General features: G+C 50.5%; 1 protein-coding gene across 1 annotated transcript; it reads left to right on the top strand.

Moving 5' to 3' along the window:
* On the top strand, nt 1–27998 carry LOC113608088 (protein-glutamine gamma-glutamyltransferase 5-like). Its single transcript, XM_027084088.1, is given in 10 exon segments — nt 1–846; nt 940–1117; nt 19846–19984; nt 20632–20735; nt 20841–21080; nt 25156–25231; nt 25233–25510; nt 26029–26189; nt 27559–27692; nt 27845–27998. Coding segments are annotated over 10 exon segments (1581 nt in total). The 5' UTR covers nt 1–729.

Here is a 27998-nt window from a genome sequence, read left to right as displayed (position 1 = left end):
ACTGCCTTCTCAGCCCTGTCCACACCCACCGGGAGGGAAAAGTGGGTTGGGGGTAGGAAGCAGGGAGCCTTGCTGAGGAAGATCAGGTTCCCTGTTCTCCAACAACTTGTGTAATTTTTTGAAACTTAGAAAAATACCAGGGTATTTGGTAGCCAAAAGGGTTACGACACATGTAGCAAATACATGTTGTAGCTGTATGTCATGAGTGTACACTGGCTTCTCCTGTGCTCACACCATCAGCACTGAACCCTCTACCTGATTTGAAGGTTCTCCACGCTCTTCCCCCTCTCCTCACATGCCTGGCCTTATATGTATCCATCCGATCTCTTCCTACTCTCGCAAGTCCTCCAGGAGGAAAATCTCTGAGCCTCTGTCTCTGGTACCCATCACGCCCAAAGACCTTGGGTGAATGCCTTCACCCTGCTCTCTTCCTGTCTACCTTGTCCTTCCAAGCCCACCGGCTCCAATAGTCTTCTCTGATGCCTTCAGCTGACTCGCATCTTTCCAAATTCCATTTGCATTTTCCATCAGAAACACACAGGTTAGTTCTTCAAAATTCTGAATCTTAACACATTCCCAACTTGACTTACAAGCTCTTTGAAGGCAGGAACTTGTCTGATATTTGGCCCCACCCCAAACGTCGGTGTTACTGACTTGGCTTCAGAATTCTAGACGTTTTTACTCTTCTCTTTGTTCTTCCTTGAAATCCCCTGGAAGTTTGAAGAGGACATGATAGATATCTGCTTTCAGATTCTGAACAAGAGCCTGTACTTCTTAGAGAACCCAACCAAAGACTACTCCCAGTGGAACAATGTGGTGTATGTCTGCAGGGTGGTGAGCGCCATGGTAAGGCCAGAAGCTTCCCCGGCCCTGCCTGAGCTCCCTGCCCCCCCCCCCCCCGCACCGCACTGCGAAAACCCACCTGTCTCTCCTCTGCAGATCAACAGCAATGATGACAGCCGTGTGCTGCAGGGGAGCTGGAGAGAGGACTACTCCCAGGGGGTCAGCCCACTGGAGCGGACGGGCAGCGTGGCCATCCTGTGACAGTGGGCAGCCAGGGGCGGGCAGCCTGTGAGGTATGGGCAGTGCTGGGTATTTGCAGCTGTTATGGGTACCAGTGAGTGAGGGGGAGATGGGAATGCAGAATCACTTATTGACTCTTCGTGATAACTCTTTGAGGTTGGGCTGGGATTATCTCCACTTCACCTGAGTTGACTGTGGCCTGTCCACAGCCCCATGGCTAAGGAGTGGTGGTCACTTGACTCTTAACCAGCACACTCTATAGTCTCAAGGAATCCTGCAATAACCAGGGAAGGTGTGACCTGCTGCAATCACTCTTCAGTCTTCTTGATGGAGCAGTTAGGCTATTAAAATGGTCACCTGGTCCCAAAGTGGAGGCAAAACTGGCTTGTTTCTGACACCTGCTCAGGATTCTCAGCTCAAGGTGAGCCTGGAGTCAGGGGCAGGTTGAGAAAAGCTTGAGGTGCAAGCAGATAATCTGGAAGCCTGATCTCATCTGTGGGCAGAGCTGGTGGCTCCCAAACACTTCTCAGAGAGATTCTTGAGGAGTTACAGTTAGAGATTGACTACTTTGCTGACTACCCTTAAGGAGCATCCATGTTTCATGCATTATCAGTTATTTACAATTTAGTCCCAAGTCATTGATCAGATTATCTGTGAAGATGAGGGAAAGATGGAAAGCACTGTGGTGCCTGCCTATCTTCCCCCAAGAGGCAGGAGTACCTTGCACAGTGCTGCCTGTTACATTGTGATGCTCAAGAAGTGTTTACTGAACCGATGTGTTGACTCTGAGTTGGAGAACGAGGGAGCACAGAATGGGGAGGGCAGAGACAGGGTCCAAAGACAAAGTTCTAGACTTTTCTGAGAGGGGCAACATAGCTTGGCAGTTATGTACAGGTGCTACAGACAGTGGAGGGGTATAAATATGAGTGTTCAAATCAAGTGACCTCATTTTGTTCATTTGTTTTCACGGGAAAATGCTCAGCACAGTGCCAGTATTTAGTACAGCCAAATTTGCCTTGGACTAGGCAGGTGTTAAGGAGGAGGGCTCAGGCCTTTAGACCCTGCAAAGAGAGGGAGAAGGTCTAAGTCTGCATCTTTGCTCCACCTCCGAGCCTCTCCCCACGGCTAGGCCCTAGAGTCTACGACCTTTGAGCGAGGGGAAAGCTGCTCCTGCCAAGTTGCCTCTGGCCACTGGCAGCCCTGGTCTAACTCTCACCAAGGGTTAAGGGTTTGTGAAAGCCCAGGAGCTGTGCTGGCAGTGGATAGGCGACTGTGGACAGGTGGCGTCCTTTGGGGATCTTCAATGAATCGAAACAAAAAGATTGGTCATTCTTAATAGTCCTCTTACATTTCAAAGCATTGTAATCCTCCCAGCAGCCTCAGCGGGCACCATCTGCTCCTAAGCAGGACAGGGGTGGGATAAACCTCTCTCTAAACTCACCTTGCTTGCTTCCACACCTGGCTGTCGGCTTAATTTCATCTGGCCCTGGTCAAGTGTGTGTGGTGGTGGTGGTGGTGGGGATGACGGTGATGTAGTGGCTGCTTTGTGTGATTCCTAAGACGTCACAAGAGGGTGCTGTTGTCTTATCAAAGATGGTCATTGCCTCGTACATGCAAGGTTCCCTTCGTCGCTGTCTTCCACATATCTCCATAAGTCTATCTGGCTCTTCTACCTGTGCTTTGATTTCTTTCTTTCCTCCAAACCCTTTTATTTGAGTATAATTACAGATCCAGAATTTCAGAACTGAAAATCATCTAGTCCAACTCTTCATTTTGTTACATATAAGAAGACTAAGGGCCAGAGAAGTTAAGCCAGTTACCTAAGGTCACACAGCTTCTCTTCTGGCCACAGCATAGGTCTAATTTTTTAAATTTTTCTTTCCAATTATCAAATGTTTAGGTTCTCTTTTTTTAGTTTGGAAAGCTGCTGAATGGAAAAATCCCTAAATGATAAATTGAGTTGTTGTTAAGTGACCCTCAAATGATTTCTTTCTCCTGGTGGAATGGAGACTATGGATAGGGCAGGTAGGCCACAAGGTTCTGGGCCTGGGTGAGGTGCTCTGAGGATAAAGGAGTGACAGGTATGGATCTGCAAGAATCTTGGCCTTTTCTTCTCCTCCAGCTTGAAAGTGAGAAAGTATGCTCATGAAACCAATGATTCTTCTTGAAATACACTCAGTTAGTCCCCATGCTTTTCTTCTCTTTAGTAATGAGATGCTTAGGTGTTCCAACCCGTGTCGTTTCCGATTTCCATTCTGCATACAACGTGGATGCAAACTTGACCATCGACACCTACTATGACCAACATGCAGAGATGCTGCCAACTCAGAAACAAGACAAAATATGGTAAGGGGCACTGTCTCCTACAGGTCTCTGCTCCGTTCCAGGTAGGGTAGGAAAATTCTGGCCTGATGCTGTCTGGCCTTGAGGAAATATTGCCCCGTACATTGTTGCCGATGCTCAGAGAATAAGTTCCCCAGCCAGAAAGCTGTTCTGGCTAATCAGAGCATCACATCAAGTTCATTTCAGAGATAGAAGACTATGGGATAATGTATTCTGAAGCTGGCAACCAAATGAATAGGTCGTGTCTCCTCTGAATACTGACCTCAAAATCTGTTTCATCTTACTCTTCCTTCTTTGAGCCTTTCTGTTTCAGAAAACAGAGCACATTTCTCTGTTTCTCTGTCAGGGCAAAGCCAGGACTAGCTGCCTCTGCATATTTCCTTTGGTCTCTGCTGACTTCTCCTCTCCCTGCCCCACTCCCTCTCTGTAGGCATGTGTATATACGTCTGTGTGTGTCTCTGTGTGTCCCTTTATTTTTGGACCTCTAGTTGCTTCCTCTGGTTCCTTTCTCCTCTGCTCTACCCCACATCTGATTTCCTGTTTTTGCTTTTCCAGCCAGTTTCCAGGTGAGACCTTTGAATTGTATGAGAACTAGCTGCTGTCCTTGGAGCTCCCTCCCTCTCTGGGCTCCTCGAGGGCTGAAACTTCTCTGGGTCAATGAGCAGTAGTGTATCTAGGAAGGACATGTCACTTGTGTAGAATTCTGTCTGTGAGCACGTAAGCTGAATCTAATCATGAAGAAACAGCAGGCAAGTCCAAAATGAGGGCCACTCTGATAAAAATAAATAAATAAATACTGTATTCAAAATGTCAATGTGATAAAACAAAGCCGGAAGAACTCTTCCAGATCAAAGGACACAAAGGTTTTTGGTCAACTAAATGCCATGTGTGATCCTGGACTGGGTGGAAAAGAATGCCACAGAGCTGCAGTCCCCAACCTTTTTGGCACCAGGGACCGGTTTTGTGGAAGATGATTTTACCACGGGAGGGGTGGGGCGATAGTTCAGGCGGTAACGCAGGCGATGGGGAGCAGCAGATGAAGCTCCACTTGCTCGCTGCTGCTCACCTCCTGCTGTGCGGCCCAGTTGCTAACAAGCCACGGGCCGGTACCGGGGGTTGGGGACCCCTGCCACAGAGGACATTATTAGCTGACAACATTGAAATATAGACAGTAAAGTAGATAAAAGGATAGTATCAATTTTTTTTTTTTTTGCGGTACGCAGGCCTCTCACTGTTGTGGCCTCTCCCGTTGCGGAGCACAGGCTCCGGACGCGCAGGCTCAGCGGCCATGGCTCACGGGCCCAGCTGCTCCGCGGCATGTGGGATCTTCCCGGACCGGGGCACGAACCCGTGTCCCCTGCATCGGCAGGCGGACTCTTAACCACTGCGCCACCAGGGAAGCCCGAGGATAGTATCAATATTAAATGTGTGAGTTTGATAACTGTACAAGAGTACACAAGGGAAGATCCCTATTCTAAGAAATCTCCATATCCACACTGAAAGAAAGCTAGTGATAAAGCAAAGGGGGCAAAATGCTAACAATAGATGAACTGGGTATATGGGTGCTCTTTGTACTATTCTTGCAACTTTATTATAAGCTTGAAATTACTTCCAAATAAAATGTAGAGAAAATAAAGGAAGAAACAATGATACAAAGCACTCAGTATAGGGTTTGATACCTGGCAAATCCTCTGAAAACGTGAGTCCTTTTCTCCTTACTGCTTTCTCCAGGCATTTCCATGTCTGGAACGAGTGCTGGATGATCCGGAAAGATCTCCCTCCAGGATACAACGGGTGGCAGGTTCTGGACCCCACTCCCCAGCAAACCAGCAGTGGTGAGAGCAGACCATTGTGAAAGGGTCTGGGCTCTGTGGGGACGCCGGTCAGGGTGACTGACCCCACGAGCAGGAGGCCAGAAAGGAACGATGCCTTTCCCACTTCATCCGCTTTCCAAAGTCGTAGCAGAGACAACTTCGGGTCAGGGGTCTAACTTTGCCTTTGACAGTTGGGTGAGCTGATGAGTCACTGGACCTCTCAGTTGTTTCCTCACCTGTAAAGTAGGGAAGATGAAGGTGATGACTGCTGCTTCCCAGGGTGGCTGTGAGCATCAGATGAATTAATGGGAACTGGAGAGCACCCCATGGATGAGGGTCATTAATGCCACTGCCCCTCCCCATCCCATCTCCCTACCTCTACCTCCCATGGCCAGGACCCGCTGGCCCTGGTCCATATGTCAGCAGCCAAGTTAATGGTCCACAACTCCTGTTCCCTGAACAGGATTGTTCCACTGTGGCCCTGCCTCCGTAAAGGCCATCAGGGAAGGGAAGGCCCACCTGCCCTACAACACCCCATTTGTGTATGCTGAGGTGAACGTCGATGAAGTCGTTTGGCTGTTGGGGGATGGCCAGGCCCAGGAACTCCTGGCCCATATCATCAGTTCCATCAGGAAGGAAATCAGCACCAAGATGGTAGGGTCAGACCAGAGCCAGAACATCACCAGCTCCTACAAGTACCCAGAAAGTGCCTGGGGCCCCAGTTTTTCAGGGAGGGGGGCAGCTGTAACCTCCTTTGTGTTGCCTCCCAAAGGACATGAGGATGGCTCTCACATTGAAACCATCACCACCTAACCACTGCCTCCGCAAAAGATGACAAAAGACACCATCCAGTGCTTAAAATCAGGAACTCATTTAACCCAAATTTTTGGCAACTCTATGAGGCAAGGAAATATCCCTGGGCTATATGTGACTGAACTGAGCACCAAGAGATGAAGGGACTGTGATAGAGCAAGGGTTTGAGCCCAGCACCAAGCAACACCAATCCCCTCGTTCCAGCCATGATGCTGTATTGTCTCCTTAGGCAGCTATTCTTTGTGGCTGAGGCTTCGGGAGGGGACCTGGGAGTTGCTGGGTGCCTTGTTTCCAGCAAGAAGTTCATTGGTCCTCCTGACCCCTCCCCACTGATGTCTTTCCTGGCTCTCCTTTCTGTCAGGATCCTGTGAGGAGCAATCTGTGTTCATGAAGGCCTCCTGGAAAATGCTGGGCCCTTGGAAGGCCTCTTCACCCTTCCTGGACCTGCTGGGGTCTGGGGGCTTTGAGGATCAGCTGGCACAGCTGCAGCTTTACCTGACCAGAAAGGCTGAGTGGGGCCAGGACCTGCTGCCAAAGCTTAATGCTGGGAGTCTGGCAGATAGAGCCCAACCCCAGGGGCCCATCCGCCTGGTGGTGCATTTCTGTGCACAGACCCTGCTGCACGACGGTGGCACCTGGGAGCCCCTCTGGAGACAAATAGTGCACTTGACCCTGGACTTCGGGGAGGGTGAGTATGAGGCAGGCCTGGAAAGGCACATACAGGGAGGGAAGATTGGGGCCATGAACAAGGCACCCCCCCCCCACACGCACGCACACACACGCATGCACACACACGCACGCACAGAACACACACGCGCACACACACACGTTGGGCAGTGAAGCTACTGTTGGCAGGAGATTGAATGTCAGGTACTGTACCTCTGATGCCATCCCACCAGGTGAAACACAGCAGTGACCTCGGGGGGTCAGGGGCACAGGGTAAGCACCATCTGTCTCTCTCTCTTACACACACACACAAACACTTTCACACACGCACATAGACTCACACTCATATTCTCTCTCAAACACAAACTATTATTTCCTCTCTCACACATACACGTTTTCACTCTCTCTTTCCGAGACCCATTCCTGGACTCAAGATGTATTTTGTCTGTGCTTAGAGACACAGACAGTGGCTGCTCTTGCTACCCTACAACAATTATAGAAACAAACTGGTGGATGAAAAGCTGATCTGTGTGTCTGGCATCGCCAAGGTGGAGGAGACAGGGAGGTCCATGCTGGTCCTAAAAGATATCTCCCTGGGGCCTCCCCACTTATCTACTGAGGTAAGGCATCTGGACAGAGATGGGGGCCAGGGGCCCTCTGACTCACCTAATTCAGGGGCTGGGGGCACAGCAGCTAACAAGGCACAGTCCCTGCCTTGGACACCAAACAGGTGATTAAAGTGCAGTATGGTGTGGTCCCTTGCACTCTGTGCAAAGGGAAGGCTTCCCAGAGGAGGTGACATTTTACAGAAGATGCACAGGAAGACACTCTAGAGAAACGAGGTGGAGTTGAAGGCATTTTAAGTAAGGAAGTAGCTTTGCAGAGGCAAAGAGACAAGAAAGGTGGTATCTGGGAGATAGAATAGAGAAGACAGGTTTGAGAGAGACTCAGGCCAAATTCCTTGTCACCTGATAAGACAGGGGTGACAAGGAAGAAGGAAACAAATGAAAGGTGAGCCTCACATTTCACGTTCAGAGGCTTGAGTGGCTGGCAAGGCAATTGCATGAGGAACGAATACAGGTGAAGGAAGGGTAAATGGGGGAGGACAGGGATGATCTCCATGTGCTATAACCAGGGTTTTTCTTCCTCTGAAGGCTCCTTTCCCCACTTTCCCCTCCTACCTGAAGGCCTTGCCCACTGCCTAATCCCCACCTGACTGTGCACCTGGTGGATCTGTGAACAGCACCCTCCACCCCCACCAGAAAGAGATGTGAGTGGCTCCACATCATAGACCGTCTGGCCCCCTGACAGTTTTCACCTGGACATGCTGTGAGGTCATCAGGCCAAGTGATGCCAGGCAGCCTCCATGAGGGGGGAGGGGGTAACAGTGGGCAGAATCACAAGAGCAGACACAAGCCTGGGGCTGAGGTGAGGGCCCTGCCCATTACACAAAGCCCTGGTTACAACAGGATCCAATGCAAACACATCAAGTGCCAAGTAGGCTATTAATTGGTCCCCATTGCTAAGGAACCCCGGGATGATTTGTGTGACCATGCTGGATGCCAAAGCTATTTTGACCTTGTTCAACTCTGGCACACTCACTAGAGTACAAAGGACTTGTTTCTTTTCTTTGAATTCCAGAGAAGTCAGGATGTGTTCTTCCTTCTCCTCGAGTCTCTGGTTGAGCCAGAACGTGCCCCCAGTATGATCTGGGTGGTCGGGTCATTTCAGTTCAACACTCGTTTACCAAATATCCATCATTTGGCTGGTACTGTGCTAGGCACTGGGCTCTAGAAGTGAGTAGGATGGATCCCTGCCTTCCACTCACAAGTCAAGGCCATGCTGCCCTATGACACAGACCTCACATGTGATGCATTGAATACACCTGGAGAAACTCAGGGTCTGCTAATAATGTATATGAAGACAGAGCAGCATGGGAGGAAGATCCTGACTGGGGTCTAGGACACCTGGGTCAGGTCCTTCTCTGCCATTAACATATCCTGCAACTTGGGCCTCAGAATGACATCACGAGTGGCACATGGATGGCACACATGACACCATTTCCTTAGCCCATGCCTGTGTCAGACACTACTAATCAATCATGACCCTCTCACTGACTCTGGATTGTCCTCAGGATCCTTTTTAACACACCATTCCTATCAGCCACAACTAACGGATTGGAGCTGGCACTTAAGTTGAAATCTAATTGCCATCCTGAGCTAGATGACGGGGAGGGAAATAGATTTCACTTGGTGCCAATTCCCAGTTGGTGGTGGCTTCCAGTAGTACTGTGAGCTCCTAAGGCAGGCCAGTGTATGTGTTAACTGTGAATACTGCGGGCTCATGTTCTCGCCCCTGCAGCGTCTTCGTGCTAAGTGAGCAGTCCCTGGTGGTCATCAGAGGGATGGGGAAGTGAGGTAGCTGAACTGAGTGCGGACATGAGGCCAGTTGCCCATGATAACCCCGTCTTCTCTCCACACAGGTGCCCGAGAGGGCTGAGGTGGGCAAGGCCCTGAGAGCCCACATCACGCTCACCAATACCGCCTCGGTGGCTCTGAGTCACTGCACAATGGTTCTGGAAGGCAGTGGCCTCATCAATGGGCAGATAACAAATGAGTAAGTACCATGGCTATCCACCTGCCTCATGCTGGTTTTAGATAAGGGGATGCCTCGTGGGGTCATAGGATGGTCATAGTCTCCTGGATGCTGCCTCCTTTCCCCCACCTTCCCACCTCCTTGGGGAAGGCTGAGCTCAGTGGTGTTGAGGGTGCGGGGGTGTGGGACGTGCTACCAACGAAGAGAGGAAACCAGATCACCCACCCAAGCAGTTACTCAAGGCTCTAAAAGGCCCTTTTTGACTTTCAGTCTTGGAACTCTGGTGGCCAGACACACCATCCAAATTCAACTGGACCTCTACCCCCATCAAAGCCGGACCCCACCAGCTGCAAGTCCTCATCAGCAGCAACAGATCAAGGAGATCAAGGGCTACAAGTACATCTTCGTTGCTGCAGGAAGGGCTTCTTGAGCCTCACACCCACCTCCTCAGGCCTTCCCAGTCATCCAGCCACTCCCCCGCCCCCCTCCTGACACCCTCTGGGGCCCCCGTACCCCTCCAGGCCCATTTTGCTCTCTTCTCCTCCTGAGGGTGTGGTGTTATCTTTGCTCCTTCTCTGTCCTCTTCCCCCGCTGCCTGGGGGTGAAGGAAGTGCTGTTAGAAGCACTGTGCATCTCGGGGTCGGGGAAGAGACAATAAAAATGCTTTATCTATCATCAGTGTTCCTTTTTGTGTGCTAACAAGCTACTTATTGCTACTGGCTGGTCCTCTCAGCCTGACTGCCACCTGTGTGGCTGGGCCCTCCCTGCTCTTCCTGTCTTCTCTCTCCTCCTGCAAGATCTGCAGCCACAGAATAAGTGCAACGTGATCCCCTCTAAACCACCCTCTCTGGAATCCTAGATCCCAGGTCTCTCCATTTAACTTGTCTTAGTGAGCCCGCAAGCAGAGGCTGGAGGGAGGTCTGGGGAGGGCGGCCCAGACATGCTGGGAGGACACTGTGGCCTGCGGGGACCGGCCAGAAGCTGCTGCCGGCCTGAGAGCCTGGGGACGGCGGGGCAGGGCCCACTCACAGGGGTAGCAGGCTGCCCCCCAAAACAGGCCCTCACTTTCCCTGACCCCATCTCCCCTTCTTGCTCCCTCACCAACTCCCTCTCCCCAACCTGACCTCCTCAGCCTCTCTTCCTTCATTGTGTGTGTGTTTTTGTTATTTTAAGAACAGGGAGCCACTCTTTTGTATTTTCTTCCTGTGATTCTCTAGATCATTTGTGCTCTTCTTAGATAATTTGGAAAGTACAGAAAACTGAAAAGAAACAAAAGAAAAATCACCGATAGCTTCCCCATCCCAGAAGAAATCTCTGCTAACATTTGACACTTATCTTTCTGGTCTTTTCCCCCCTTTCACTGTGTTTTTGAAAGTTATCATTACATGGCTATCATCAAAAAGACAAGAGATAATGAGTTTTGGTGAGGGTGTGGAGGAAAGGGAAACCGTGTGCACTGTTGGTGGGAGTGTAAATTGGTGCAGCCACGGGGAAAACAGCATGGAGGCTCCTCAAAAAATTAAAAATAGAACTACCATATGATCCAGTAATTCAACTGTTGGGCATATAACCAAAGGAAATAAAATCACTATCTCGAAGAGATATCTGCACCTCTGTGACACTAGCCAAGATGTGGAAACAACCTGTGTCTGTCAACAGACGAATGGATAAAGAAGATGTGGTGTATACAATGGAACATTAGGCAGCCGTGAGAAAGAAGGAAATCCTGCCATTTGCTACAGTATGGATGGACCTTGAGGGCATTATGCTAAGTGAGAGGTGATTCAGATAGAGAAAGACAAATACTGCATGATACCGCTTATACATGGAATCTAAAAAAGCTGAACTTGTAGAAACCGAGAGTAAAATGTTGGTTACCAGGGGCTGGAGGCAGGGGATTGGGGAGTGTAAAGCCAACTGGCCCGAGGCAGGGGAACACAATCAGATTCACAGGTTGCATCAGACCGAAACTCTCCGGACCACCCAGTTCCAGAAACTGACCTGGAGACTTTCCGGACCACCCAGTTCCAGGAACTGACCTGGGGACTTTGCACCCGGCCCAGCCTTCCCACCTTTCGAGGGGCGGGACTAACGGTCCCCCAGGGTACCCGAAAAGACCACCAAATAAGGAATACCCTGCGCCCTCCCAGATTCACCACACCCCATTTCCCTTCTTCCCCTATAAAATCTTGCCCAACCCTCGCCCGGGTGCGACTTCTCTGGCCCCTTTCTCTCGGACCAGTGAACCTCGCCCGGGAGCGCTCCCTAATAAAGATCACTTGAAGCTCTCCTCTGTTTCGCGGTGCCGTTTGTTAAGATCCGACCTTACATTTGGTGCCGAAACCCGGGAGGGGTACCAAGCCTCGCGGGTTACCGCGCGTGCCGCTCCTCCCCTCCCCCAGGAGACAACCAGGGAACCTCTCCGATCCGGCAGAAAACGGGGTAAGTCCCCCTCCCTTGTTCCCTCCGACCCCCAGAGTCCCTGCCCACCGGACTCCCTGTCCCTAATCGCGGCCGCATCAGGGACTCCTCCGTCCTCTCTCCGGGCCTCGGGCAACTGTGGAGACGTCCCAAACGCCTGACCGCCCTGCGACCTGCCGTGAATTGGAGACTGAGACCAGGGACGCCTCTCTCCTTCTCCATTCACTCAGGGACAGACTGGGGGTCATGGGAACCTCACAATCGAAACCAGATCCTAAGACGCCCCTGGGGTGTCTCCTAGCCAAGATCTCCGTTGCCGATGGCTTATTTTCTATTCCACTGTGACCTGGCCACAATATCCTCTAGACAATTAATCCTGAAGGTACTTTCGATTTTAACATCCTCCGTGATCTAGATAATTACTGCCGCAGGACGGGCAAATGGTCCGAGGTACCCTATGTTCAGGCCTTCTGGTATTTACGCTCCCGCCCTTCCTTCTACATCTCCTACATCCAAGCCCCTAATTTCCTTTGACGATGACCCCTTCTCCACTAGCCGACCCACCCGAATCTCTCGCCTCTCCCCCCTCCAGAACTCCTCTCCAACCTCCACCCTACCCTGAAGCGGTCCCTCCTCCTCCCGAACCCGCTCCGGCCCATCCAGCCGCTCCCCCGCCTCCCTCAACGGTTTCTCCTCCCACGCCCCTTGCTTCGCCAATTAGTGCACATACACGCTCTCACGACTCCCAAGATCCAAATCTCCTCTGCCCTCTGAGGGAGGTAGCAGGAGCGGAAGGATTAGTTAGAGTTCATGTTCCCTTTTCTCTCCAAGATCTCTCTGAAACAGAAAAGCGATTAGGCTCCTTTTCTGCCGACTCTTCCTGCTACATCAAAGAATTTCGCTATCTCACTCAAGCTTACGATCTAACCTGGCACGATATCTTTGTGATCCTATCTTCTACTCTAACCCCTGACGAGACGCAAAGAATTCAAACTGCTTCCCGAAACCATGCAGATCAGGTTCACCTTACCGACAACTCCATGCCTGTCGGAGCGACTGCCGTACCTGGCACCGATCCAGGCTGGACTTATCAGGATGGCCAAGATGGCCGTCGTAAGCGCGACCTCATGATCCAATGCCTCCTGGCTGGCATGCAGGCTGCCGCTCATAAGGTAGTCAATTTTGAGAAACGAAAAGAGATAACCCAAGAACCTAACGAAAATCCAGCTATCTTTCTCAATCGCCTTACAGAGGCTTTAACTCTATACACCCGGCTGGATCCCGACACCCCGGCAGGGGCAGCGGTCCTAGCCACCCATTTTATCACCCAATCAGCCCCAGACTGATTTCCGAAAGAAATTAAAACAGGCAGAAGACGGCCCTCAAACCCCTATTCGAGATCTGGTAAAGATGGCCTTTAGAGTCTATAATGGCCGTGAGGATTTGGCAGAATCCAGCCGACAGGCTCGGATGCACCAGAAGGTGGCCCTCCAAACCCAAGCTCTTGTAGCCGCCCTAAGGCCAGCCATCTCCCATGGATCACAGCATCCATGGGGTCCGCAAAGGCAACCCCGCCGGGGGCCTGCTTCAAATACGGAAAAGAAGGCCACTGGGCTCGCCAATGTCCCAATCCCCGACCTCCTTCTAAGCCCTGGCCCAGCTGCGGGCTAACGGGCCACTGGAAGAGTGACTGCCCTACGACTGGCCCTCCCTCAGCGTCTCCACGCGGGGGGCAGGCCGACCCAACAGCATTACCATTCGAACTGCTGGGATTGGCTGACGACTAACGGCGCCCGGACTCGAAGACCCCCATCACCCTCGCCGAGTCCAGGGTAACGCTACAGGTAGCGGGTAAGTCCATCTCATTTCTGGTGGACACGGGGCTACCTATTCGGTCCTGCCTACTTATTCCGGGCCAGTTTCTCCTTCCCAGATCTCGGTCATGGGTATTGATGGCAAACCATCCTTCCCACTCCAGACCGGTCCACTCCCATGTCATATCGAAGGACTCCATTTTACTCATTCCTTCTTAGTCATACCATCCTGCCCAGTTCCCTTGCTAGGCCGAGATGTCCTTTTCCACTTAGGGGCCTCCCTCCAGCTGGTTAGACTTGACCCTAAGGTCCCCTCCTCCCAACTCCTGCTTCCTCTTCTCGGCCTGTCTCTAGAACCCTCCCCCTCCTATCCCCCTCTTCCAATCACACCGAACCCAATCAATCCCCAAGTCTGGTCATATTTTCCTATCAGTACATTTTTTTTTTTTTTTTTTGCGGTACGCGGGCCTCTCACTGTTGTGGCCTCTCCCGTTGCGGAGCACAGGCTCCGGACGCGCAGGCCCAGCGGCCATGGCTCACGGGCCCAGCCGCTCCGCGGCATGCGGGATCCTCCCGGACCGGGGCACGAACCCGTGTCCCCTGCATCGGCAGGCGGACTCCCAACCACTGCACCACCAGGGAAGCCCCTATAAGTACATTCTTTTTAATAGCTACGATCACTCCACTGTTTGGATGTACCAAATGTTTCTCATTAGTCCCCTACTTACGGGCATTTTGGCTGTTTCTAGTGTTTGTCTTAGATAGACAAAGCTACGGAGAGTGTCCCAGCACCACATGTCTGATAATTCCCATCCTCTAAATCTGCCTGGGGGCAGGGGTAGTTCCACAGGCATGCAGACACAGTGTGGGCAGAAGGAAGGGCGAGCCAGGAGAGGAGAGCAGGAAGAAGGGCAGGGAGGGATGAGAGTAGGGAGTGGGTCTGGTGGGCTTTGGGGGCAGAGGCCAGACTCAACCAAGCCTTACTTCTGACTTAAAGGATGCTGAGTAATATTCCATTGTATATATGTGCCACATCTTCTTTATCCATTCATCCGATGATGGACACTTAGGTTGTTTCCATCTCCAGGCTATTGTAAATAGAGCTGCAATGAACATTTTGGTACATGACACTTTTTGAATTACGGTTTTCTCAGGGTATATGCCCAGTAGTGGGATTGCTGGGTCATATGGTAGTTCTATTTGTAGTTTTTTAAGGAACCTCCATACTGTTCTCCATAGTGGCTGTACCAATTCACATTCCCACCAGCAGTGCAGGAGGGTTCCCTTTTCTCCACACCCTCTCCAGCATTTATTGTTTCGAGATTTTTTGATGATGGCCGTTCTGACTGGTGTGAGATGGAATATTACTCAGCCATAAAAAGAAACAAAATTGAGCTATTTGTAATGAGGTGGATAGACCTAGAGTCTGTCATACAGAGTGAAGTAAGTCAGAAAGAGAAAGACAAATACCGTATGCTAACACATATATATGGAATTTAAGAAAAAAAATGTTATAAAGAACCTAGGGGTAAGACAGGAATATAGACACAGACCTACTAGAGAATGGACTTGAGGATATGGGGAGGGGGAAGGGTAAGCTGTGACAAAGCGAGAGAGAGGCATGGACATATATACACTACAAATGTAAGGTAGATAGCTAAGGGGAAGCAGCTGCATAGCACAGGGAGATCAGCTGGGTGCTTTGTGACCGCCGGGAGGGCTGGGATAGGGAGGGTGGGAGGGAGGGAGACGCAAGGGGGAAGAGATATGGGAACATATGTATATGTATAACTGATTCACTTTGTTATAAAGCAGAAACTAACACACGATTGTAAAGCAATTATACTCCAATAAAGATGTAAAAAAAAAAAAAGGACGCCCCCGCTTCCCTTCCTCCCTCTCCCTCTCCCCCAACCTTATCCCCAGGGGGCCTGCTGGGTCGTGCCAGAACCCAGAACCCTCAACATCTCTCACCACCTCTCACTGCCCTGTCGCTGAACGGCTCAGAACTCTTACCTATCAGCCCGGTGAAGAGGCACTGCCACTGAATCAAGGAGGACAGCTGTCTGTCTCTCTGTTCTCCCAGTCTCTGTGTCTCTCTTACACACACACACACACACACGCATATCTCCCGGTCTCCAAGACTAGGGGTTTCAGACTTGTACTGAGGGCCCCCCTGAGCTGTGGGGAGGAGACTGATGCCTGTGCGGCCTTCTCTTTTCAGTCTTGTGCCCCACCCAGGTCCCAGGGAGAACCTATAGGGGCTAGGGATTGGTAGGGGCTGAAATCAGGATCAGTGGCTCCCCCATCACCACGGCCAAGATATTGGCTGGGGAGCCCCACACACCCTGTCTCAGGCCACTGCTGCTCCCCACGATGGAGAGGGATGTGCGTGCTCTCAACCATGAACCTGCAGCTCTCACCACACTGGTCCAAAACCTGATAAAATGCATGTCAGCCAGGAGTCCTTCTCCACCAGCGACGCCCCCCCTCAGACTGTGTCTGAGGCTGCCTCTGAGGAAGGGGGGAGGGTACCATCACCTGAGGCTCAGGCAGGGCTTCCAGACAGTTCCAGGACACTGCAATGAGGACATCTGCCCCCATGGCCTTTTGTTTGTTCATTCTTAACTTTAAAGAGAAAATTCTTTTTATATCATAAAAGAGACATGTTCATTCCAGAAAATCTAGAGAACACCAATAGGCAAACAGAAAAAAAATACTGCTACCATCTTTCAGAATAGGGTTCAAAATCCTCTGTTCATACACATATGTTTATAACAAAAGTCAATTTGTGCCCTACACATTATGTAACCTATTCAAGCTTAATATATCAAACGTAGATTTCTGTCTAAATATACAATTTTGCACCCATATATTAATAGTGTACAGAATTCTGTGATGGAGATGATCATTTAACTAGTCCCTAAGAACAGGGCCTTTAGGTTGTTTCCAACTTTTCAGTGTTATAAACAGCACTCAGATGAGCAGCTTAAGTATCTAAATCTTTGTGCACTTTCTAAATACTTTGCTTAGAATAAATTCCTACAGAAGGAATGCTGAAGTCAATGCCAACCCCTAGGTTCCAGTTTTCTCATTTCCAACCAGGACTAGTTGAGTGTAGCAGAAAGGGAAGGGAACATGGACTCACATGGGCTCTGTGTTCAAATTTCACTCTACATATGTGTGGTTTGGGCAAGTTACTTATCACTCTGAGCCTGTTTCCTCAACCTTGAGATGGGGCTAGGAGGTAAATGAACTCTGTAAACCAAGAAATTCCACCAAAGGTAACTTTTACTTCTACCCCATGTTCCTATTGAGCCTGTTGCTGGTGTTGATGGGGGGTAGGGGATGGGCCTCCCCAAGACGCCTCACTCATGCCCTTCTTGGAGTCACCGGGTTCTCTCCCCAGAGCTCAGTTTCCATGGCCCTGGGCCTTCTGGGGGTGGGAATGGAACAGGAAGGGTGGCATGGCTTTTCTGCTTTGTGTCCTCCCACTTTGATTCCCAGGAGACGCTGTCTACTTGGACGGTGAACCCCAGAGGCAGGAGTATGTCATGAATGATTACGGCTTCCTATCAAAGGAACAAGAACTGGATCTGTCCCTGCCCCTGGAACTATGGACAGGTGAGTCTCAGCCCTGTTCATGGCCCATCCGGGCCCTGGGCTCCTAGGGAGAGGGGAGGAGGACCAGATGGGAGGGTGCCCTTCATGCAAGCTTCACCCAGAACTGCTGACAAGTGGGGACTAAACGGCACCAGGAAGCTGTGAGACATGACCCCACAACTTCCTGGGAGCTAGGGGAGCAGCCATAGAAAGTTGGAAGGTGTTCTTTGCTGATCACGTCTGATTAGGACAACAGGATTTAAGGGGGAAGGACAGCTGAAGGCACACACTCAGGAATTCCACTAAGTAAGAGGGTGAAGATGAAGGGACAACAGTGACAACGGCCATGATGGCGGCTGGTTTTTTGTTTGTTAACTGTGTTTCCAGCGGGGGCCCAGCTGCCACGCTTACTTAATCCTCACAACACCAGGCGACAGTCCCTAGGGTCAGTTCTGTCACACTGAGGAAAACTTGTGCCCGGAACATCTCATCCAGAAGCACAGCTGATGAGCAGCAGTGCGTCTCCCTCCCCATTACTATTTGCTCTTTGGTTATTTGCTTTTGAAAAAAAAATATATATATATATATATATATTTATTTATTTGGCTGCACAGGGTCTTAGTTGGAGCACACAGGATCTTTAGTTGCAGCATGTGAACTCTAAGTTGCGGCATGTGGGATCTAGTTCCCTGACCACGGATCAAATCCGGCCCCCTGCATTGGGAGCGTGGAGTCTTAGCCACTGGACCACAAGGGATGTCCCTAGTTATTTGCTTTGATTACGTATCTTTTTATTATAAAAGTAATACGGGGATTTGCCTGGTGGTGGCCCACATCACAAAGTGTATGAAGAACCCAGCAGCAAGCACCTCACAGAAGAGGGCCCACAACACAAAAAGGTGAGGAGCCCAACATGAACACACTCAAACCAGAGGGCCCACACCGTAAAGGGGATGGGAACACAGCAGGAACCACCTTAAACCAGAGGGCCAACATAACAAACGGGATGTGAATCCAGAAGGAACCACCACACACCAGAGGGCCCACAACACGAAGGGTATGAGGAACCAAGCAGGAAGCACCTCACACCACAAGGCCGACATCACAAAGGGGATGAGCAACAAAGCAGGAACCACTTCACACCACAGGGCCCACATCACAAAGGGTATGGGGAACCCAGCAGGAACCAACTCACACCAGAGCGCTCACATCACAAAGGGGAAGAGCAGCAAAGCAGGAACCACTTCACACCACAGGGCTCACATCACAAAGGTGCTGTGCTGAAGTCGGAAATCACCAGAATCGACAAAAGATTCAAGACATTCATTCACCCATCCAGCAAAGATGCACTACGTTTCTGCAATACAGACCTGCCTTGTATTGTTAATGGTTGCATAACGATAAAGCTGACTATCACACAATCCCTGCCCTCAGGAAGACAGACTCATAAACAAATCATTACACACCATGTACCATGTCTAGTAGAGAACTCAGAGCGCCATGAGACCAATGACCTGTGCTCAGGTGGAAAAGTGCCCATCCTGCCATGTCTGGCAGGAGTTGACAACACCACTGGCACTTCATGAATTCATCAATCATGGTGAAGAATGGAGGCTTGCTCCTTGATCTCCCTGCCCACCCCTCCTTGGCATGTGCTCTTATTACCGTAAGTGTTATACACCCTCCTGACTGTAATCTTAACATAAATGTGCCCATGCAATGCTCCTGAGTCACTTGCATGCTCTCGCCTCACTCCTGTCTCATGCTCCTTCAGTGGCAGCTTTTCCCACCTTCACCCTCCCCTCCGAGGCGGTCCTGTGTCACCTCCACCTACAATTCACTGTCAGCTCTGCTCACTCCCTGCCCTCCATTCCTTGCAGATCTGTGCAGACCTGCCGTTCCAAGGAAGTGCATGCTCCCCCTTTGGGCTTCTCTGCATCCAGGGATGTGTCCCCACCCCAGCCTGGAAGGGCTCTGTGCCAAAATATAAGGAGCCTAAACTAAAATCTATAAGCAAATAAATGCTTAATATAAATAAGTATCTAAACTAAAAATTATAAACATTTTAAAATGACAGTAGTATTTGTGAAGAACCCTTAGAAATATCTGTATTTTTTGACTCAGTCATTTTACCTCTTGGAATCTGTCCCAAAGGGGGAAAAGTAGAATTGATCTACAGAGATGTCCATCACAGTATTATTTACAACAGGGGAAAAATTAGAAACCAAGCAAATGTCTAAAAATAACCTCTGCTGAAGTGAAAAAAAAAAATATGTGAACCCATAACAATACCAAAAAATGGGAGAGGGGGATTGAAATGCTTTTCTTTATAGAAGAATGCCAGCTAATACAGGTAGAAGAAATGATAGTGTTAGAATATAATCATTTTGGTACCACCAGTATAATAATTAATTCAGGCAAGGATCATCAAGGATGCTTGTCAAGGCAAGTCAAGCTGCTGAGTCTTGCCAAAGGAGGCATGCCTCTCCCACCCTGCTGGCTGGGGCAGGGGAAACCAACACTTGCTAGACCCTCTATTGGCCCTGGCAGTGCTTGTCTGAGCAACCAGCTGCCTAACCTTTGTGTGGAGTCCCAGGGAGAGGAGCTCAGGAAGGTGGGGAGGGAAGTTGGAAGTGTCGCCAACCCAGTGCCCCAGACAGCTCCTGCCTGCCAAGTGCATGATTTCCCTGAGCCTAAGGGAGCTAAGTCCAGGAATCCACAGCCCACAGGAGATTTTTCTGTCCTTTCTACAGTGATGAGGTGCCTGCGGATCCCCACCCAAGTAATCACCAACTTTGACTCTGGCCACGACACAGACGGAAACCTGATCGTAGATGAGTATTATGACAACACAGGCAGGACTTTGGAGAGTAAGAAGAAGGACAGTGTCTGGTGAGAGACACCTTCTCTTTCTAGGGCAAACCCTACCAGCAGGAAGCAGGCCAGGACTGTACCTATGAGCCTGCTGCCCTCTCATGCCTCACCCCCATTTTCACCAGCCCCAGGGCTTGCTAGCCCCAGCCCGAAGGCTGGGAGGCAGCTGAACACAAATACGATGATTTTCTGAGTCTAGAATTGTCACATCACAAGAGCTCTCTGCCCTGGGGGAGTTTTCCCCTTTGTCACCTCCTTCATTTAATACTCAGCCTGTGGCTCTGACCACAGGAGGGCCTGAAGTCTCACCTCTGGACACAAAAAAACCTCTGCCTCTGTGACTGCTTCTGTGAGTCAGCAGCACATACAGGAAAGGGCTTCAAGGGTCTCTTTGAGAGAGAGTGAAGGGTTTTTAACTTCCGTTGCCTCTGGAAACCTTCACTCTTATTTACAAAGAGAGGAAAGCTCTTTTCCAGGCAAGTTGAGGCTCACAGGAGGAAAAGCGGTCACCTGTCACCCACGGAGGGGTGCAGGCCTGTGGTGCCCTGTCTTTCTATCTAGCCGTCCATCACACATCGCCCCCTGCCTTGCTCCAGAAAGAACTTGAGCATCCTAAACTCTCCCTCAGCTTCATCTGACACCCACTCCTCTGGCTTCTCCCTCAGGAATTTCCACGTCTGGAATGAGTGCTGGATGGCCCGGAATGACCTCCCTCCCGGATACGGAGGCTGGCAGGTGCTGGACGCCACACCTCAGGAGATGAGCAACAGTGAGGCTCTTGGGAGGACAGGCAGAGCCCACTCCCACAGAAACAGACCCGACTCCACCCGGCCCTGCCGCCACAGCCCACTGAGGCACCCCTGTTCCCCTTTAGGCCTCTACTGCTACGGCCCTGCCTCCATCAGAGCCATCAAAGAAGGAGAGGTGGATCTGAAATAGGACACAGCCTTCGCCTTCTCCATGGTAAATGCTGACTGCATGGCCTGGCTGGTCTTTGGAGGGAAGGAGCAGAAACTTCACCTGGACACCAATTCTGTTGGCAATTTTATCAGCACCAAGAGGATCCAGAGTGATGAGCGGGATGACGTCACGGAAAACTGCAAGTACGGAGAAGGTACGACCAATCCCTGTAGGCACCTTCCCCACTACCCCAGAGAACCTCTCTGCCAGCTGGGGCAGCCCTCTGGGGTGTGGATGGGCAGGACCCAGGCCCACTGTCTCCTCAGCCCTACAGTTTTTTGTTTTTTGTTTTTTTTTTTTTTGGCGGTACGCAGGCCTCTCACTGTTGTGGCCTCTCCCATTGCGGAGCACAGGCTCCGGACATGCAGGCTTAGCAGCCATGGCTCATGGGCCCAGCCACTCCGCGGCATGTGGGATCTTCCCGGACCGGGGCATGAACCCGTGTCCCCTGCATCGGCAGGCGGACTCCCAACCACTGCGCCACCAGGGAAGCCCATCCCTTCAGTTTTAAGGTCCCAGTTGGGGTGTCCCCACTGCCTCACTTCCTCATGCCCACCACCACCCCACTCCCCACAGGCCACTGAGCACCCTCCACAAGATGGTCACATTGATTGCAGGGCCACTGACAGGCATCCCATCAACAGTGTATGAATTCCTTGCGCCTGCCTTCCCGAAAAATCAGCCTCCCACTGAAGATGGCAGGGGACTGAGTAAACTCTCTCCTATTAATTTTATTAATTTCATTTAGCTTATTGTTTGATTCATGTTCCATTGGGTGTTTGGAGGACAGGCCAGACCACAGCCAGCACCGAGGCCCATGTAAGGCCAAATGTTCACTCCTACGTCCACCCTATGAGGATGATTCTGAGAGATGGGAGCCCTAGCAGGGTCTTCTGACCCAAGCCAGCAAGAGCAAGGGGCATCTACGTCAGTCAGCTGGACTGATTCCTGGAAACTGAGATAAACCACCAGTTTCAACCACCAGGGAGCCAAGCAAAAATATGCAGTCCAAGAGGGCCAGAAGCAGGGTGAGGGGCAGGACCCGAGCAGGAGTGATTCATGACTACACAGGGTGGGGGCAGGGGTACCTGAGGTTCCTGGGAGCGCCAGCAAGTGGGTGTCTGTGGTTTGTCCGTGTCGGCCTTTGGGGCCAACACAGGGGAGCTCCAGAGTCTGAGCCTGAGAGACAAGCACTGAACACATCCAAGGGTACTGGCGATCATCCCCTCCACCCCCGTTCTCTCTGTGGCTATTTTGGTGGGGGATCCTGAGGACAAGTGGTTTATCACTGAGGAGATTCAAGAACTACTGGACAGGTACATGTAAAAGTAAGAGATTAGATCACTCCCTAACACCATACACAAAAATAAGCTCAAAATGGATTAAAGACCTAAATGTAAGGCCAGACACCATCAAACTCTTAGAGGAAAACATAGGCAGAACACTCTATGACATAAATCACAGCAAGATCCTTTTTGACCCACCTCCTAGAGAATCGGAAATAAAAACAAAAATAAACAAATGGGACCTAATGAAATTTAAAGCTTTTGCACAGCAAAGGAAACCATAAACAAGACCAAAAGACAACCCTCAGAATGGGAGAAGATATTTGCAAATGAAGCAACTGACAAAGGATTAATCTCCAAAATTTATAAGCAGCTCATGCAGCTCAATAACAAAAAAACAAACAACCCAATCCAAAAATGGGCAGAAGCCCTAAACAGACATTTCTCCAAAGAAGATATACAGACTGCCAACAAACACATGAAAGAATGCTCAACATCACTAATCATTGGAGAAATGCAAATCAAAACTACAATGAGATATCATCTCACACCAGTCAGAATGACCATCATCAAAAAATCTAGAAACAATAAATGCTGGAGAGGGTGTGGAGAAAAGGGAACACTCTTGCACTGCTGGTGGGAATGTGAATTGGTACAGCCACTATGGAGAAAAGTATGGAGGTTCCTTAAAAAACTACAAATAGAACTACCATACGACCCAGCAATCCCACTACTGGGCATATACCCTGAGAAAACCATAATTCAAAAAGAGTCATGTACCACAATGTTCATTGCAGCTCTATTTACAATAGCCAGGACATGGAAGCAACCTAAGTGTCCATCATCGGATGAATGGATAAAGAAGATGTGGCACATATATACAATGGAATATTACTCAGCCATAAAAAGAAACGAAATTGAGCTATTTGTAATGAGGTGCATAGACCTAGAGTCTGTCATACAGAGGGAAGTAAGTCAGAAAGAGAAAGACAAATGCCGTATGCTAACACATATATATGGAATTTAAGGAAAAAAAATGTCATGAAGAACCTAGGGGTAAGACAGGAATAAAGACACAGACCTACCAGAGAATGGACTTGAGGATATGGGGAGGGGGAAAGGTAAGCTGTGACAAAGTGAGAGAGAGGCATGGACATATATACACTACCAAACGTAAGGTACATAGCTAGTGGGAAGCAGATGCATAGCACAGGGAGACAAGCTCGGTGGTTTGTGACCGCCTGGAGGGGTGGGATAGGGAGGGTGGAAGGGAGGGAGACACAAGCGGGAAGAAACATGGGAACACATATATATGTATAACTGATTCACTCTGTTATAAAGCAGAAACTAACACACCATTGTAAAGCAATTATACTCCAATAAAGATGTAAAAAAAAAAAAGAAATACTGGAAGGAAGGAGAGGGAGGCAGGGAAGGGGAGAAAGCCAATGCAGAGCACCTTGTCAGGCGGGGTTAGCACCGTGAGCTGCTGGGACTCAGTCCTGCTGGGGGCCCTGCCAGTGGGGTGACCTGGGAAAATGCAGGACGAAGAATGCTGTTGTCTAACCATGGCCCTAATTAGTTGTTGTTAATCTGAAATCCAAATGAAACTGCCCTGTATTTTTATTTGCTAGATCTGGCAACCCTATCAGAGATTTAGTGTAAAGTGTAGAACAACACCGCAGATTCATCCCACCCACGAGGCAAGGGGCCTAGGCTCTTCATCCACCAACTCCTTTCAGTCAGGGGTTGAGGGCTGCTCCTTAGGGGGCGTAACTTCCCTAGCACTCCTGGCCTGCTCCACGCATGGGCGGAGTCAGCTCTGGTGGCAGAGAAAGCCACAAAGAGCCGCAGGTGCTAGAATTTGAAATTAGGGCACGTGGGCACTGACACAGCAAGTGCCAAGGAGATGTGAGTGGGGCACTGACAGCATGTGCTACAGCGGTCCACAGGGTTCTGCTGTGAACTTGGGCCGGGGGGCCAGGGGGTGGTTGGAGCTATTTTCCAGTGGGCCTGAGTGTCCTGTTCAGTCAGATAGCATTCTGTCTCCTCCCACTGGACTGGCAGAATCTGGGGGTCGAGCAGCCCACAGATGAGCTAAGTCTGATTCACACCTCTCTGGGCTCACTCTTACTGAAGCCAATGTTGCAAGATCCTCTTCTGCCTGGATCCAGGCTTAGAATGACCCCAGAGCGAGGGGAGAAGAGTGGCCTCAGCCTGGGGAGATTGTGGGGTTGCACTGAGGGGACCAGTAAGTGCTCAGTGAAGGCAGCTGCTGGGATTATTAGGGAAGCACGGATGAGTGTTCCTGCACATCCTGGCCACAGCGCCTGCCGCACATCCTGGCCACAGCGCCTGCCCAGGACTGAAGCCTGGGTACTCTGGAAACTCGGCTTCCTTAATTTCCTTTTTTTTTTTTTTTTTTACCGTAGCTTCTCAGTTTCTCAATTTCCAGGAATTAGTCTTCAACTGACCCATAATTTGGTCCTGGAGCAGAAAATCACACCATGTCCTGTTGTCTTTAAGGTTTATTCCTCTGCATTGTGAGCCTTCATCTTTCCCTTGGGGAACACGGGATAGAGTCCAGTGGTCGTGAGCACAGATTTTCACGTCAGATGAATTTGGTTTCCACTTGACTCTGCCCTGTGCAAGCTGTGTGACTTGGGCGAGTGACATGACCTCTCTGAGCCCCATTTTCCTCATCTGTATATGGAATGATAATAATAATAGTAATACATTTCTCTCACAGTTGATATGAAGATGAAAGGTGTAAGAGCTCAGCAGAGTGTGACTCCTGGAAAGACTTGATGACTAGTAAGGAGCCTTTGTTATTGGAAATGAAGGTTTTAACACCCTGGTGGAGCCTTCACGGAGGGTGTTCAGCCAAGGTTTACCCTCTGGGTCAGTCTGGCCCACAGCTGGTTCTGTGCTCTGTCCTCCCAGGTTCCCTCCAGGAGAGGCAGGTGATTCTGAAGGCTCTTCAGAAGCTGAAGCCTGGAAGGTCCCAAGGCTCCCTCCAAACAAACTTCCAGGTCCATGCTGCCAAGGGACAGTCCTAGGAGCCTTGCTACGCCTTCCCTTCGGCCCAGTGATGTTGTCCAGGTCTCCCTGAAATTCCAGCTGCTCGACCCACCCGACATGGGCCGGGACATAAGGTTTGTCCTGCTGGCCCTCAACACGGCGCCCCAGTTCAAGGACCTCAAAGTGAACCTGAGTGCCCAGTCTCTGCTGCATGATGGCAGCCCCCTGCCCCCATTCTGGCAGGACACAGCCTTCATCACACTCTCTCCTGAAGAAGGTATGGGCTCTGGGTATGGGCATGGGGACAGTCTGTGAACACAGTGGCTTATGGAAATGCCAGTGGGGTCAAGCCAGCCAACAAGGGTTTGGGGGCAGACCCCTGTGACACTGGTCTTCCTAGTGTCCCCTCCAGCACAGAGTCTTCCTCCTTCCCTTCCTTCCTTCCCTCTCCCTCCCTTCTCCTCTCCTCCTTCTGTTTCTTTCCTTTGTCCTCCTCCTTCTTCTCCTCCAATCCTTTCTTTACTACTTCAAGGAATATAGCCTGGGTTAGTGGGGAAAGCCTGAGCTTTGAAGTCATCCAGACCTTGGTTACAGCCTCAGTGCACCCATTTACCAGCAGAATGACCCTAAACAAGCCATTTCACCTCTCAGCCCCTCCATCTGAAAACCGAGTACCTACTTTACTGGGGATCAGTACAGGTTGGCCCCCTCCTCTCTGTAGAAGGGTCCCCAGATCCACCCAGGCCCAGCTGATTTCCCCAGCGAGTCTCACCTCATCCTGTGTTCTCTCCCTAGCAAAGACCTATCCCTGCAAAATCCCCTATTCCCAGTATGGCCAGTACCTGTCCACAGACAAGCTGATCCGCATCAGTGCCCTGGGTGAAGAGAAGAGCAGTCCCGAGAAGACCGTGGTGAACAAGATCATCGCCTTAGCCTGTCCCGGCATCATGATTAATGTAGGCAAGAGCCCTGCGTGTGACCTGAGGGCTCCTTGGGTCCAGCTTGGGCCGGGGGCGGTGGGGGAGCCCCCTGAGAGCTTGCTCAGGAGAGCAGCCCCTCCTGTCCCCTGCCTCTTCTGTGGCCTCCAGGAACCTCCCACCAGGAGCGGGAGGTTTATCTGAACACACTCGGTCTCCATCCTCTTACACCATGAGAGGCCTTCCCCAGGGTCAACATGAGGAAACACGGGCTCAAATGGGAGGGTCCTGAGAGGGGGAAAAGCACTGCGCGAACAAAGGTCAGCTTAGGTTTGACTTGCCATTTCCTGGCTGTGCATCCTTGGACAAGCCCCTGGGCTTCTGCATCTTGAACTGTCAATGATGGGATTAGACCAGATGGCCTCCAAGGACCCCTCCTTCTCTGACATTCTGCTGGGGAGGCTTCACAGGGCCCTTCCTGCCAGTGCTGTCTCCCCAGTGCCAAGTAGCCCCCTGGACCCTGCTGAGTGAGCCTGGGATGCCCCCTGGTGGGGTGTGTCTGGCAAGCCCAGCCACTGGAGTCTGTTTTAGGGAGGGTTTCCAAAGGTGCCTTCAAGTTTCCTGAGGCTACTTCCTTCTCTCTATGCCCCAAATGATCCTTTGCTCTTGACTCATGCACTGGTGTGAAAAGAAATCAAGCCAGTCTGGGCTTCCCTGGTGGCGCAGTGGTTGAGAGTCTGCCTGCCGATACAGGGGACGTGGGTTCGTGCCCCGGTCCGGGAAGATCCCACATGCCGTGGAGCGGCTGGGCCCGTGAGCCATGGCCGCTAAGCCTGCGCGTCCGGAGTCTGTGCTCCGCAACGGGAGAGGCCACAACAGTGAGAGGCCCACGTACTGAAAAAAAAAAAAAAAAGAAATCAAGCCAGTTAAGATAAGAGGGTAGGAAGGGATGGAGTCAGATTGCAAAAAGAAGAAACCAGCAAAAATTGCCAAAAAATATTCTATCCACTCAAATTATGCATGAGAATCCTTTGGGAGCTCTTGCTTATTTCACACTTGGATGAAATCCTTGGAGCAGAGGAAATATTACTGGAGACTCCCAACTCATCAGACCTTTCCATATGCTGGGCTGAGTAGAAATATTTTACACAAACATCCATACATGTATAAGTGAAGTAAAAGTTTCATGTAACAATATCTTTTGTGATGTACACTGATATTCTCTTCTATTTCATTTTTTTAAATGTTAATGACAACCCATTAAGTTGTCCATAGTTGGAAAAACACAGGCCACGGAAATCCAGCTCTTCAGGAACAGATCTAGGGAACAGTGCCCTCCATAAATGCCTGGTGAACCGGGGGATGAGACTAATTCTCTGCTCCCTCCTCTCTGGATCTCCCTGTTCAGGCTTTAGGAGCAGCCATTGTGAACCGGCCACTCTTCATACAGGTGATATTTTCAAACCCTCTCTCGGAGCCGGTTGAAGATTGTGTACTGACTGTGGAAGGAAGTGGTCTCTTTAGGAGACGGCAGAGAGTGCTGTGAGTGCTCCGCCCTCCCTCCCATCTTATCCTGGGGGTAGCACTGTCCTTTCTGGACACAGGGAAAGGGGAGGCCTGGTTGCTGTGTGGAATGGGACTGTGGGGTTATCATAATCCTATGGTTTTCTGACATTCTCCTTTCTCTGCTGCAGCATTGGAGTCCTCGAACCCCATCACAGAGCCAGCCTCACTCTGGAGACTGTCCCCTTCAAGAGTGGCCAAAGGCAGATCCAAGCAAATCTGAGCAGCAACAAGTTTAAAGACATCAAGGGTTACAGGAACGTCTATGTAGACTTTGGGTTATAA

This window comes from Aethalodelphis obliquidens, unplaced genomic scaffold (genome assembly GCF_003676395.1).
Source record: "Aethalodelphis obliquidens isolate GAN/ISIS:26980383/991018 unplaced genomic scaffold, ASM367639v1 scaffold51, whole genome shotgun sequence".
NCBI classification, from domain to species: Eukaryota; Metazoa; Chordata; class Mammalia; order Artiodactyla; family Delphinidae; genus Aethalodelphis; species Aethalodelphis obliquidens.
The sequence above is the reverse complement of the archived record's forward strand: the minus strand, read 5'-3'. Positions and strand labels throughout refer to the sequence as shown.